At 46.2% G+C, this 13,961-nt stretch overlaps 1 protein-coding gene across 2 annotated transcripts in view; it reads right to left on the bottom strand.

The window, feature by feature from the left end:
- Nucleotides 1–13,556, bottom strand: part of TECPR1 (tectonin beta-propeller repeat containing 1) — a 29,781-nt gene extending 16,225 nt beyond the window's left edge. The window contains exons 1-10 of one of the 2 annotated variants that reach the window (XM_083372745.1): nucleotides 13,394–13,492; nucleotides 9,860–10,092; nucleotides 8,252–8,434; nucleotides 5,501–5,623; nucleotides 4,219–4,344; nucleotides 2,925–3,099; nucleotides 2,729–2,829; nucleotides 2,366–2,467; nucleotides 1,914–2,059; nucleotides 125–591 (exon numbers count right to left, since the gene is read on the bottom strand). In XM_083372745.1, the coding sequence (XP_083228871.1) occupies nucleotides 125–591; nucleotides 1,914–2,059; nucleotides 2,366–2,467; nucleotides 2,729–2,829; nucleotides 2,925–3,099; nucleotides 4,219–4,344; nucleotides 5,501–5,623; nucleotides 8,252–8,434; nucleotides 9,860–10,090 (1,654 nt within the window). In that variant the 5' untranslated portion in view covers nucleotides 10,091–10,092; nucleotides 13,394–13,492. Of the gene's footprint in view, nucleotides 1–124; nucleotides 592–1,913; nucleotides 2,060–2,365; nucleotides 2,468–2,728; nucleotides 2,830–2,924; nucleotides 3,100–4,218; nucleotides 4,345–5,500; nucleotides 5,624–8,251; nucleotides 8,435–9,859; nucleotides 10,093–13,393 lie in introns of both variants that reach the window. The other variant, XM_083372746.1, reaches the window with a different exon arrangement.
- Nucleotides 13,557–13,961: the final 405 nt, after the last annotated feature.

Below are 13,961 nucleotides of genomic sequence, written 5' to 3' on the forward strand. Positions count from 1 at the left end.
CCTCCTACTTACGTTAACATTACATCAAGAGAAAAAAACTGGGTTTTTTTCCAAATAATTAATAATAATAGTAATAATCGTAAAATCGAAAGCTACGGAGCTGCCCCCCCATCCACCCACCCACCTGACTGCGCCGTGAACCATTTGAGGGGGCTTTGTGCATCCACGAGGCAGCCTCTACTGGAGACCCAGGTCCACAGGGGAAGGTCATCGGTCGCAAAAGGATTCTCGATCCCAGCCGGTGAGAAGGAAGACAAGCTGGAAGTCTCTGCTTTGGATGGCCTGCTGGCTTCTTTCAAGTCGATGTTGGTCCACTGAGGCTTGGGGGGAAGCGAGTCCAGATTGGAGAGAGGTTTATTTGGGGCACCTCGGTGGTCTCCATGGGAGCCGGCTGTGGCTTCCTCCAGAGCGTTGGCTAGCGGGTCCATATCCAGCTCCGGGACCAGAGGGGGACCGTTAGTAGCATCAGGGCCAGGTCCAAGGAGACCAGCATGATCCAGAAGGGAATCGGATTCTCCCTGGGAATCTCCATCGCTTTGAAAAAGGGAGGGGCTTTGCTCTTTGACGTCCTCCGTAAAGAAACAGCCAGCGCTGGAGACACAAGAGGGAAAAGCAAATCTTAACTCCGAATTATCCGCCTTTATGAGGCATTTAACGAAGAGAAGGGCGAGGGGGACATGATAGCAGCCTTCCAGTATCTCAGGGGCTGCCCCAAAGAAGAGGGAGTCAAGCTATTCTCCAAAGCCCCTGAAGGCAGGACAAGAAGCAATGGATGGAAACTCATCGAGGAGAGAAGCAACCTGGAACTAAGGAGAAACTTCCTGACAGCGAGAACAATTAACCAGTGGAACAACCTGCCTCCAGAAGTGGTGAATGCTCCAACACTGGAAGTTTTTAAGAAGAGACTGGACCGCCATTTGCCTGAAATGGTATAGCTTTCCTGCCTGAGCAGGGGGTTGGGCTAGATGACCTCCAAGGTCCCTTCCAACTTATTATTATTATTGGAGATGAGATTACCTTTACTGTCATTTTTTTCCCACTGTGGGCACAACGGCACCCGTTAAAAATGAAATTTAGTGGCTTGCTCTCAAGCGTTACTTACGTAGCACACATTTAAAACATACTATGCACAACACAGGTACAGACCTTACATATAATTAATATAAATATTAATCGCTGTCCATCTTGAATACATAACGGAAGGAGGAAGCTTTGGAGTTCACAAGGTGAAACACTGGGGATTAAGTCTAAGGTTTCCCCCCCCCACCACCACCCCAGATTATTTTCTGGCATTATCAAATCGAGGTAGCCCTCGAGTGACGACTGTTCAGCCCAAAATTTCTGGTCACTAAGCGAGGCATTTGTTAAGTGAGCTTTGGCCCATTTTAAGACCTTTCTAGCCACAGGTGTTAAGACAATTGCTGCAGTTGTTTAGTAATGTGGTGGCGAAGAGAATCCAGCTTCCCTACTGACAATAATAATAATAATAATAATAATAATAATAATAATAATAATAATAATAACAACAACAACAACAACAACAACAACAACAACAAACAACAATAATAATAATGGTGGTGGTGATGATGATGATGATGTTGGCAGGGACCTTGGAGGTCATCTAGTCCAACCCCCTGCTCAGGCAGGAAACCCTATACCATTTCAGACAAACGGCTGTCCAGTCTCTTCTTCAAAACCTTCCAGAGACGAAGCACCCACAACTTCTGGAGGCTGATGGTTTGTCAGAAGGCTGCAAAATGGGGAATCCCGTGACCCCCCCTGGGACGCTGTGGCAGTCATAAATATGAATCAGTTGCCCAGCCTCTGAATTTGGATCACGTGACCGTGAGGATGCTGCCACGTGTGTGTGTGTGTGTGTGTGTGTGTGTGTGTGTGTGTTGGATAACCATTACCTAAGGAGGCTGGTGGAGCTGCCGGTTTGAGAGCGGTCGCCGTCTCGGTTGCAGGCAATTGCTTTCCACATCTTCCCACTCAGCTCACTGGGTGTGACGCCTTGGCGGAAGTAAATCGCTCGGTCCTCACAGCTGATCCCCCAAACCTGTTTGGGAAGAGGGGAAGGGGAGGGGGAAGACAGGAAGGGAAGAGGGGAGGGGGAGAGGGAAAAGGGGAAGGGGGAGGGCAGAGAAGAACGTGTAAAATCACAACTGTCCACTAGAAAGATCTGGGGTGTCCCAACCATGACATTCTTTGGCCTCATCCTGCAGGGCGCTTAGGGTGGTTAGAAAGCAGTGTTAGACGTCAGTCACTGCTTTCAGCACTCACGTAACCTCACCTGGTTGTTCAATGAACGTTCATAAGTCGAGGATTTACCTGTCACCTCTTTACCTCTTCCTAAGAAACTCACCTGGTCGTTTAAGCCCACGTCCACCATCTGCATTTCGGCAATCATCTCAATCCAGCTGGTGCCACAAGGGTTGTAGGAGTTTACGCCCCGTCTGAACCACACCTAGGTGAGAAAAGTCCTCATGTCAGGGAGGGAGGTTGCGGGTTTCTCTTCTCCCCCGCCCCCCCCAAAATGAGCACCTTAAAATCCTGACATTGGATAATGGGATGAGGAGCAGCCAATAGTCTCACCCCCAACGGCTTGGGGTGAGACAGAACGGATCCCTTTTATTCAGGTAAAAACTTGGATCCGTCTTTTAAAATCCCCCTTACAATCAACAGGACTAGCAACTTAGCCAGCCTTTACAGCTCCAAAGCCACTTACTTTATTGTCTTTCGTGACGGCCCAGACCACATTCACCCCGACAGACACGTGCAAAATCCCGTTGTCGGCAACCGGTGGATCCACGAGGGTCCAAGAGGTCCCTGGCCAAACGAGAAAGAGGCAGAACATCGCTAGAAGGACGACGCAACACCACAGCAGAGAGGAAGCAACTTCCTTGGGATGCAAAGGGTCCTACCCTGGAGGTTGTTTCGGTCGATCCCTTCTCTCACGATCGCCTGTCCTTCCCAACAGGTGGCCCAGAGGAGATCGCAGGGTCCACAGCTGATCTGTATGGCTTCGCCTGGAGCGGGTATTAAGGTCCAGGAAGATCCTTCAGGATTGCGATGAGTGACGCCGTTCCGGTACCAGATCTAGGAAGACAAGGCCATTGTTCAGGCACAATTTCTCAGAAGGAAGCAAACATTTACGCACACAGGGTTGAGTTGACCAGGGATGAAAGTCTGCTGGCCTTCTGGATATCATTGTCCTCCATTTCCAAACACTGAGGGACATCATATCATGGAATCAGCCGGTCTTCACTTCCTCTGAAAACGAACTCAGGAAGACAAACCAAGCCAAGAGGGACACTCAACTTGTTAACTCACCAGACAACACAACAAACAGAAAATAAATCTTGGCTGGGCCCAAGGGAACACTTCCGCGAAGCCGGAACATTTGCAAACACTGGGAAATGTTGGGAGGGGGGGGGAAACGGAAGATGAAGGAAGGCAAATAGAGTGAGAAGATGGAGAAGGTCAAGCAGAGAGGCCTGCTCTAATCAGGAGTTAGGAGATCTCTCAAGTTAGGAGATGAACGTACAGTGGAGGGAAATGTTGAAGGAATCAAGCTTCTGATGACCCAGCCAGTTGAGTTGAAGTCCACAAGGCTGGACACCTCTGGTCTAAAGGTTATAAGAGCTGGCTGGGGAATTCTGGGAGTTGAAGTCCACAAGTCTTAAAGTCGCCAAGGTTGGACACCCCTGGTCTAAAGGTTATAAGAGCTGGCTGGGGAATTCTGGGAGTTGAAGTCCACAAGTCTTAAAGTCGCCAAGGTTGGACACCTCTGATCTAAAGGTTATAAGAGCTGGCTGGGGAATTCTGGGAGATGGAGTCCACAAGTCTTAAAGTCACCAAGGTTGGACACCTCTGGTCTAAAGGTTATAAGAGCTGGCTGGGGAATTCTGGGAGATGGAGTCCACAAGTCTTAAAGTCACCAAGGTTGGACACCTCTGGTCTAAAGGTTATAAGAGCTGGCTGGGGAATTCTGGGAGATGGAGTCCACAAGTCTTAAAGTCACCAAGGTTGGACACCCCTGGTCTAAAGGTTATAAGAGCTGGCTGGGGAATTCTGGGAGTTGAAGTCCACAAGTCTTAAAGTCGCCAAGGTTGGACACCCCTGGTCTAAACAGATCATCTGATGGATCGGCCTTCTTTGGCTCTGCTTCAAAGGGACGAGACATAATTGAGAAGGCTGAGGATGGGAGGACATTACTTTGCCTTGCAGAGTGACGGCCCAGACTGAGAGTTGACCCAGAGGTTCCTCCGTGATCTCCCAGCCTCCCACGGAGATGTCATTAAACGGATCTGGCAACTGCTTCGGATGTTGATGGGGTGGAATCTACCTCAAAAAAAGGAGAGGAGAAAGGCTGGGAGTTACGGATTGCTACTTCTGAAAGGCAGGTGAACACATTCAGATGGTCCTTGCTGAACTGCACCTGATGGGGCATCCTCTACCTGGGGAATCCCACGGCACCCTCTAAAACGAGAAACAGCAGAGACCTACAAGAAAACCCATGGGGTTTCTAATTCTTATTGAAAAGCACAAGATCCCTTCCAGAGATATTGTGGAAAGATTGCAAAGATCCTTAAAAAAAAATCTAGAGAGGGGACAATCCTCACCTTTACCTGCCCTTCATCACCACCCAGAACCGTAATAGAATTGAGGGGCCTTAGAAATAAAATGTAAAAGAATATAAAACATAAAAGAAACAGAAAACATCATAAAATGCAGGCAGTCCTCAACCGACGTCTGTAACTCAGCCCCAAATTTCCCTTGCTAAGACAGTTTATTTTGCCCCATTTTACGACCTTTCCTGACACTGCCGTTAAGTGAATCCGGCTTCCTCATTGACTTTGCTCGTCAGGAGGTCACAAAAGGGGACACTGCAACCGTCGTAAGTGCATGCCAGTCGCCAAGTTTCTGAATCTTGATCGTGTGACCCCCCCCAGGGATGCCGCAATGGTCCCAAGTGTGAAAAACGGTCCCATATCGCCCATTTCAATGCCACCGTTATTTTGAATGGTCACTAAACGAATGGTTGTAAGCTGAGGACTCCCTCTAGAAGAGGACGTCAGAAGTAAAAAGGGGAAGTAACAAGGAGAAATAAAAGTGAAATAAAATAATGCTGTTGAAAGAGACCCAAGAAGCTACAGTGACCTGAAGAAAGCAGAAGTGCTTGGCTACGCTCAACCCACCCTGAACATACTAGACAATTCCAGAAAAAAAGGTGGAAGAGAAAGAGAAAGAAAAAGAGAGAGAGAGTGAGAGAGACAGGAAGAGAAAGAGAGAAAGAGAAAGACAAAAAGAGAGAGAAAGAAAGAGAGAAAGAGACAGAAAGAAAAAGACAGAGAAAGAGATAGAAAGATACAGAGACAGAGACAGAGAGAGAAAAAGAGAAACAGAAAGAGAAAGAGACAGAAAGAGAGAGAAAGAAAGAGAAAGAAAAAGACAGAGAAAGAGAGAGAGACACACAGAGAGAGAAAGCAGCACACACCTTTGCCCAGGTGTCCTGTGCTTTGTACCTTCTGTACCGAATCCACCTCCTTCTTCTGACACAGGAATTCCAGCGCTTATCTTTCGTGTACGTGGCAGGGAAATCGATGGCGTAGGTCCACCCCTTCAAAGGAACAAAGTGACCGAGGTAGAACATGATGAGCCGGTGAGGATCAAAGCCGCAATGAACTCAAAGTCTTAGTAAGCCTCAAGTTTTATTCACTTTAGTAGTATCATGTTAGCCTTGCGATGGAAAAAAGGGATGACCAGTTCAGAATCCCTCTGAGATCTATTCCAGAAATCTGTCAGCGGTCATATCATCATATCAGAGCCTTGGTGGAGCAGTGGGCTAATGCCTCCTTAAGTAACACCAGCTGCCTGCAATTAGTGCAGGTTCGCATCCCACCAGGCTCAAGGTTGACTCAGCCTTCCATCCTTCCGAGGTAGGTAAAATGAGGACCCAGATTGTTGGGGGCAATTAAGCTGACTTTGTAATAATGCCGCTTGGGGTGTGTGTGAAAGCCCTAATAAGCAGGCATATACATAGAATGAAGGCTACTGCTAAGCTTGTAAGCCGCCCTGAGTCTTCGGAGAAGGGCGGGATATAAATGGAATTAAATATATATATATATCATCATCAGCGTTGTAGACAAAGACTTCCTTTCCTTTCCCCAAGGATTTGAAAAACTGACCCAGACAGAGTTCAGTTGTATTTCTTCTCACAAAGCTAAGAAATCTTGGTATACAACTGGACTTCTGGGGTAAAAAAATGGCAACTTGAAGACAGATCCTCAAAAACACCCAAAGCTAACAGGGAAGGAAGAGCCAGCGAGTAGCCTGACTCTTTATAATTCCTCTCCGGACAAGGAGAGAACATGAGATTGCCCACAACCGCTCCAGACAGTTGCTCCTTGCCAGGAGACCGCAGGATAGGAGCTTCCAGCAATTTTAGAGCAAACCATGGTCAGAAAAAAAAGAAAAGAAAAGATGGCTGACGTCTTAAAAGGGATATACAAATAACCAATTAAGACAATAACCTGGGTCATTTATATATATATATAAATATATATATATTTATTCTTTGTTAGCAAGCCAAAAAATTTACACAAATATGAGCTGCCACTGCTGTGGCTACTGCCTGTGGATGGCCTTGGGCTATATATATATATATCTTTGGTCATTTGGGTTTTTCCCCACGTAGAATTGGAGGTATCAGGGCAACGTTTCGACGAAATCTCATCCGTCATCCTCAGGCTTCAGCTTCGTTCTTCTGGGGATGAAGCCTGAGGATGACGGATGAGATTTCGTCGAAACGTTGCCCTGATACCTCCAATTCTACGTGGGGAAAAACCCGAATGACCAAAGATCTGCATACAAACACCCGCAAAAACCTCAGAATATATATATATATATATATATATATATATATATATATATATATATATATATATATATATATATATATATATATATATATATATATATATATATATACATATACATATATATATACATATACATATACATATATATATATATATATATATATATATATATATATATATATATATATATATATATGTGTGTGTGTGTGTGTGTGTGTGTGTGTCAAATGCTTGTTAACTATTTTTAGATTACCTTGCTAGGCCCCAAACATGGGACAAATCTTTATTTCCTGTGTCAGCCTAACCTGAAGGCCATCGACAGGCAGTAGTCACACCGGTGACAGCTCATATTTGTGTAAATTTTAAATTGCTAACAAAGAATTAAGGGAGACTGATATGCATTTCAAACTTATTAGTTTTCATCAGTCAGCCATACCCTTCTGAGATTCGAACCTGGGCTGATTGCGCATATATATGTATATATATATATTGGATTTACAAAATAGGCTTGTGAAAGTTTTGTGAGAAGGGACAGGGCATGGTGTGGTAGGATGGAGGGTTTGTTGTCACTGTGTGTTGGGGGGAGAGAGCACAGGGGGAGGCTCAGCTAATCTCAATGTACACATGTTGTACTTTGACAATAAAGGTTTATTATTATTATTTCCCCAGAAATTTAATTTAATAATTATTTAGTACAGGGAACCAAGAAAAAGAAGTGCATTTTCTCAGCAATTCGCACTTTCAGTAAGATGAGCACACACACACACACACACACAGGGTTTTCCAGCTATCCTTTATCAGTACAGGTAGAACTTGAGTTGCCATCACAACGGCGCCCAACATTTCTGCTACTAAGCAAGGCGGTTGCTAAGTGAGTTTTGCCCCATTTTACGACCTTTCTCGCCACAGCGGTTAAGCGAAGCACCGCAGTTGTTAAGTTATGTCACACCTTGGTGAAGTGAATCCGGCTTCCCCTTCGACTTTGCTCGTCAAAAGGTCGCAAAAGGGGGAACGCGTGACCCCCGCAGGGATGCCGCCACCATCATAAATACGAGTCAGTTTGCCAAGTGTCTGAATTTGAATCACGTGACCAGGGGGAGGGTGTGCAACGGTTGCCAGTGTGAAAAAAAAGCAACGGTCCTTAAGTCTCTTTTTTTCAGCGCCGTTGTAACTTCGGTCACTAAATGCAAAGTTGCAAGTGGAGGACCGAGAAACGAAAGGGGAATCGGGTTTTCCCAGCAGTTCACGTTATCGGGGGCATTTAGACCCTGATCTAATTTTTTTTTTCAGACCCACCATCCCCTTTCATACAGCTTTCCCCCCCCGCCACCTCCCCCGAGAAGGCAGATCCCACGTGGTTCACCTACCCCTTTCTCTGTGGCTTCCCCTCCAAAATTTTCATCCACGTACCAGTCAGATTCCCACTCCCAGTGAAGCGACGGCAGGGCGAAGCTTTCCAACGGCAAGTGGTTGAGCCCACTGATGTCGCTCCATTGCCAGCGGTCGCTGGGCAGCAGATGGTCACAAAAGCCAACCACCGGGTTCCAGCGCTGCCAGGAAGGTGGGGGGTGGGGGGAGAGGCAGGCAAAGGAAGAAACAGTCACGCGTCTCAAAGGACCTCATCTTTTCCCCTGCCCACCCGATCCCAGACATACTCAGTCCACGAATCCCAGGGTGGAGGTGATGGGTTAGGGCAGGGGTAGGCAACCTCGGCTCTTTTATGACTCATGGACTTCAACTCCCAGAATTCCTGAGTCAGCTGACTCAGGAATTCTGGGAGTTGAAGTCCATGAGTCATAAAAGAGCCGAGGTTGCCTAACCCTGGGTTAGGGCCATCCAGGTTTTTAGAGGGATAAAAGGGACCTAGGCTTCATGGTCTGGAAGGTTAGCAAGGCAATGGGACTTACCCTCTGAGAGCTGTATGCAAGGTAATCTCATTTTAGTCTATGCTGATTAGTGTACATTTAAAGTGACAGTAAAGTTATTATTCTGTTCTATATTCTGTTCTGTTCTACATTCTGTTGTTTTATATTCTATTCTATGTTCTACATTCTATTCTATATTCTATATCCTATATCCCAGACATGTCAAACACAAGGCCCGGGGGCCGGATTCGGCCCGCGAAGTGGTTTCATGTGGCCCGTGAAGCCATCCTGGAAACAGTGAGGGAACGGCCCCCACTGCCTTGGCCCTGGCCCAGAGACCCTCCTTCTGCCAGAGACCCTCAGATCTGTCCCACTCCTGCCCAGGCCCCCATAGGCACCCTTGATGTGAACAATGTAGAGCTGGCCCACCCAGTAGGCCATACGCACACTAGCCACGCCCACCCAGTAGGCCACGCCCACCCCGGCCATACCTATCCGGCCCCCTGAGGGCAACCGCAATGCTGATGCGGCCCTCAATGAAATTGAGTTTGACACCTCTGCTATATCCTATTCTCTATATTCTCTTCTCTTCTACATTCCATTCCATATATTCTATTCTATTCTGTAATTCTATTCTATTCTATTCTATTCTATTCTATTCTATTCTATTCTATTCTATTCTATTCTATTCTATTCTATTCTATATTTCTATTCTATTCTATTCTGTATTTCTATTCTATTCTATTCTATTCTATTCTATTCTATTCTATTCTATTCTATTCTATTCTGTATTTCTATTCTATTCTGTATTTCTATTCTATTCTATTATTATTCTATTCTATTCTATTCTATTCTATTCTATTCTATTCTATTCTATTCTATATTCTATTCTATATTCTATTCTATTCTGTATTTCTATTCTATTTCTATTTCTATTCTACAAGCTGCCAACCAGTGGAACAGGCTGCCACTTGAAAGTGGAAATTCTCCTTGACAAGAGATCCTCAGCCAGAGGCTCAAAAACCCTTTAGCAGATTCTGCACTGAGTGCAAAGGGTCAGGCTGGATGACCCCCGAGACCCCTTCCAGGACAACGCTGCACTCGCTGTACCTGATTCTCGTAGGTTTCCTCTTTGAACCGGATGGGGACGTCGCTAGAGTGTACGTAGACGTAGACTTGGTGGTCGCAAGCGAGTCCCCAGCAGCATTGCTTGATGGCCGAAACGCGCTTCAATTCCAGCTCTCCATCTTTGCACAGCTCCCAGTACTGGCCGGCGGTGGACAAGGTGTACACCTTCCCAAAAATATCCACAGCCCAGAGGAGAGATTGGGAGCTGCTCATGGCTGAAAAAACACAAGGGGCAGAGGTGGGTAAGGGGTTTACTCTTCAGTTGCACAAGACACAGAAAGACTTGGCCACCGTTTCAACTGGGAAACTGTGAGCAAGCCAAACCCAAAAGCGCTGGAAGCCTCCGACCAATCAGCCGTCGACGGGCACATAGAGATAAACGAAGTCTACACACCGTTCACAAGAGACCATCAAAAAGCCAAAAAGCAAATAGGAGAGACCAAAAGACTCCCCTCACCAGCATTCAACAGCCAGATGAGCAGAGCTTAACATCAAGATTAACAGCAGACTAACAGTCAAGACACCAGTTCAGACAAGCAATCAAACAAGAAACATCAGCCCTGATGTTTCCCAGCTTGGGTAATGAAACATCTGCAAGAAAATAACCAAACTCAGGGGGCACCATATACCCCTCTTTCAACCCTGAGTGAGAAATATTCTCCTTTATTGAAACAATAAACACTATAACACTTGTCTGAGACGGTATAGGTTCTCCTGCTTAAGCAGGGGGCTGGACTAGAAGACCTCCAAGGTCCCTTCCAGATTCTATATTCTATTCTATTCTATTCTATTCTATTCTATTCTATTCTATTCTATTCTATTCTATTCTATTTTCTATTCTATTTTCTATTCTATTCCATTCCATTCCATTCTCTTCTCCCTGCCAATTTTACAAGAACTTCTGACTCTCTCTTGCTCACCCAGAACTGTTTCTCAACCATAGCTGTTTTAAAGCTTCAACTCCCAGAATTCATATTGTCCAGGGAACTCTGGGAATTAAAATCTATTCTATACCATTCCATTCCCATCATTCTATTCTACCTGTATGTGATTGACTAATATTCAATTCTATTCTATTCTATTTTCTATTCTATTTTCTATTCTATTTTCTATTCTATTTTCTATTCTATATTCTATTCTATATTCTATTCTATTCTATTCTATTCTATTCTATTCTATTCTATTCTATTCTATTCTATTCTATTCTATTCTACCATCTTTCTATTCTATTCTATTCTATTCTATTCTATTCTATTCTATTCTATTCTATTCTATTCTATTCTATTCTATTCTATTCTCTCTTATTTCTATTTCTATTCTCAAGGAACCAGCATGAACGATAGTGACAGGGCAAGCCACTTGTATATAAGCAGTGAGCAAACCTCACTTCCTTCTAACACTGATGATGTTACCTAGCTGGGTCATGAAATGTCTGCAAGCAAGCCACCAGTCCCAGAGGGCACCAAGGACCCCACAGTTCACCCTTAGGCTACAAATACTCTATTCTGAGGGGTTTACATAGGACTAACCCCTCATCTGGTTTCTCCCCAAGGCAGTTTTACTTACTTCCCAGAGTCAGAAGAGGGTCTGGGGGAGGTGGCTGCAATAGGAAGAAAAAAAAATGACACCCAATTCACAGAAATGGGACAGATCAAAGGGGACAAACAAAACAATTTGAACCTCACTAGTAAAAAAGCAGGATCAGCTGGAATGGGACAAGAGAACTGAACACAGTGAAGACCCCCCCACACCATCACAGGGATTTTCAAGCTTGGCCCTTTTAGGACTTGTGGACTTCAACTCCCAGAATTCCTCAGCTACCACGTCTGGCTGAGGAGTTCTGGGAGTTGAAGTCCACAAGTCAGAAAAGGGCCAGGTCCTGAAGGCCCCTGCTCCGCCCCACGTCTTAAATAATGCTAATTTATTATCTGTCAAAACATTGCTTTGATTTCTTTATCACCTTGGCAACCCTCTCTCTCTCTCTCTCTCTCTATCCAGGAGTTCCGGACAGCGCACCCGGATTAGATTTTTTTTTAAATCGCATTTACAGGAAAGCCAGCTCCAAGTCCAGCCCTCTTCCCCCTGCCCCCCCCTTCAATCCAACTGCATTTGCTCCACAGCAAAGCCAAGCCAGGCATAACACTCCCAGATGCTCAGCTGGCTCCTTTCCAATGAAAGCCAGTCATTCAAAGGGGTTTGGGGGTGATCAGATAATGGAGGGGGGGTGGGCGGGGTGGAGGACGGAAGGCTCCAGGAGAAGCCCCCTCCCCATATTATTTTAATTTATTTGATCTAACGGTTTCTGCGGCTGCCCATCTCGAAGGCCCCTGCTCCACCCCACGTCTAAAATAATGCTAATTTATTATCTGTCAAAACATTGCTTTGATTTCTTTATCGCCTTGGCAACCCTCTCTCTCTCTCTCTCTCTCTATCCAGGAGTTCCGGACAGCGCACCCGGATTAGATTATTATTATTATTTTTTAATCGCATTTACAGGGACTCCAGCTCCGCGTCCAGCCCTCTCTCTCCCCCCCACCCCCCCCTTCAATCCAACTGGATTTGCTCCACAGCAAAGCCAAGCCAGGCATGACACTCCCAGATGCTCAGCTGGCTCCTTTCCAATGAAAGCCAGTCATTCAAAGGGGTTTGGGGGTGATCAGATAATGGGGGGGCGGGCGGGGTGGAGGACGGAAGGCTCCAGGAGAAGCCCCCCCACCATATTATTTTAATTTATTTGATCTAACGGTTCTACTGTGATGAGAGAAGGGGTGCGGGGAGGGGAATTTAAAAGGGAAGGTGCTTGGGAGGGGTGCAAACCTGCGCGGGGGGGCCAGTGGTGGGCTAGGGGAGGAAAATAATAAAAGGCAGAATAAAAATGAAATTTAAATAATAATCATCATCATCATCTTTAAGGTCGCCTCTTGTCCCCGAGCCTATATTTTTAACACGCCTTCCCAAAAACCGAGGCAGCCTTGGAAACGGGGGGGGGGGGTGTGTGGGGTGGGCCAAAAAAACGAAGAAAAAAAAAAAAAGGCCACGTCCGAATTTACAGCTGTAAATGGCAACCGGATTAAGTCGAATAAAATCAACCGGATTAAGTCTCATAAAATATAAGTCTGATCAAAAAATAATAATCCCAAAAACAAAATTAGCCCCTGCAAAGACACCCCCACCCCCCGATCGCATTTTTTTTTAAAAAAAATTTCATTTATTTGCTCGATTTCTGTATCTGACCCCAGGAGCTCTGGGGGGGGGGCGGGAGGGAGGGAGGGGGGGCTTCTAAACCAGAGGTCTTCAAACCCGGCCCCTTTATGACTCGTGGACTTCAACTCCCAGGATTCCTCAGCCAGCATGCCTGGCTGAGGAATCCTGGGAGTTGAAGTCCACGAGTCATAAAGGGGCCGAGTTTGAAGACCCCAGTTCTAAACGATCACTCCGGGAAAAGGACGGGCTCCCTCCGTCTCCTCCTCCTCTTCCTCCTCCTCCTCCTCCTCGGGCCCCAACCGTCTCTTCTACCTGAGCCTCCGGGCTTTGCTTTCGGCTTGGCCTCTTCCACGGCCGGCGAGAAACGCGCAGCAAAAGCCAGAAGCAGCTGCAACCCAAAGGAAAGAGAATCCCTCCCGAGAGGGCGCCTCCTGATTGGCTGGGAGAGCGGAGGCCTCGGCTCCGATTGGCCGGCTCCAGAATCAGATGGAACAGGGCGTTCTTTTCTCCCCGCCTACTTCTTTGCAAGGCCGATGGAAGCAGCTGTTCGCTTTGGGCTGTGACGTCACGCCTCGCGGAAGATCCGGGACAGCCCTGGAGAGACGCGTGTTGGCAGGTCGTGGGGAAAGGAAGTGCAAAAAAAAAAAAAAAAGAGAGAGAGAGGCAGTTTCTTCTGCAAGTTGGATTGCCTCCCCGCCCCCCCCTTTTTGTTTTTTTTTTCCAAAGAGGAAGATACAAGGCCTATGAAATAGCATTCTTCTGCTGTCTGCTGCTGGCGTAAATTACACAGGCTGGGTTCCCGAGGGGTACCAAGCTCTGGTTTGTTCAAGGGTGGCCTCTTCCTTAAGTTACAACTGGCCGGCTTCGCCAACACGTTAAA

Source organism: Vipera ursinii (genome assembly GCF_947247035.1).
Source record: "Vipera ursinii genome assembly, chromosome: 13".
NCBI lineage: Eukaryota > Metazoa > Chordata > Lepidosauria > Squamata > Viperidae > Vipera > Vipera ursinii.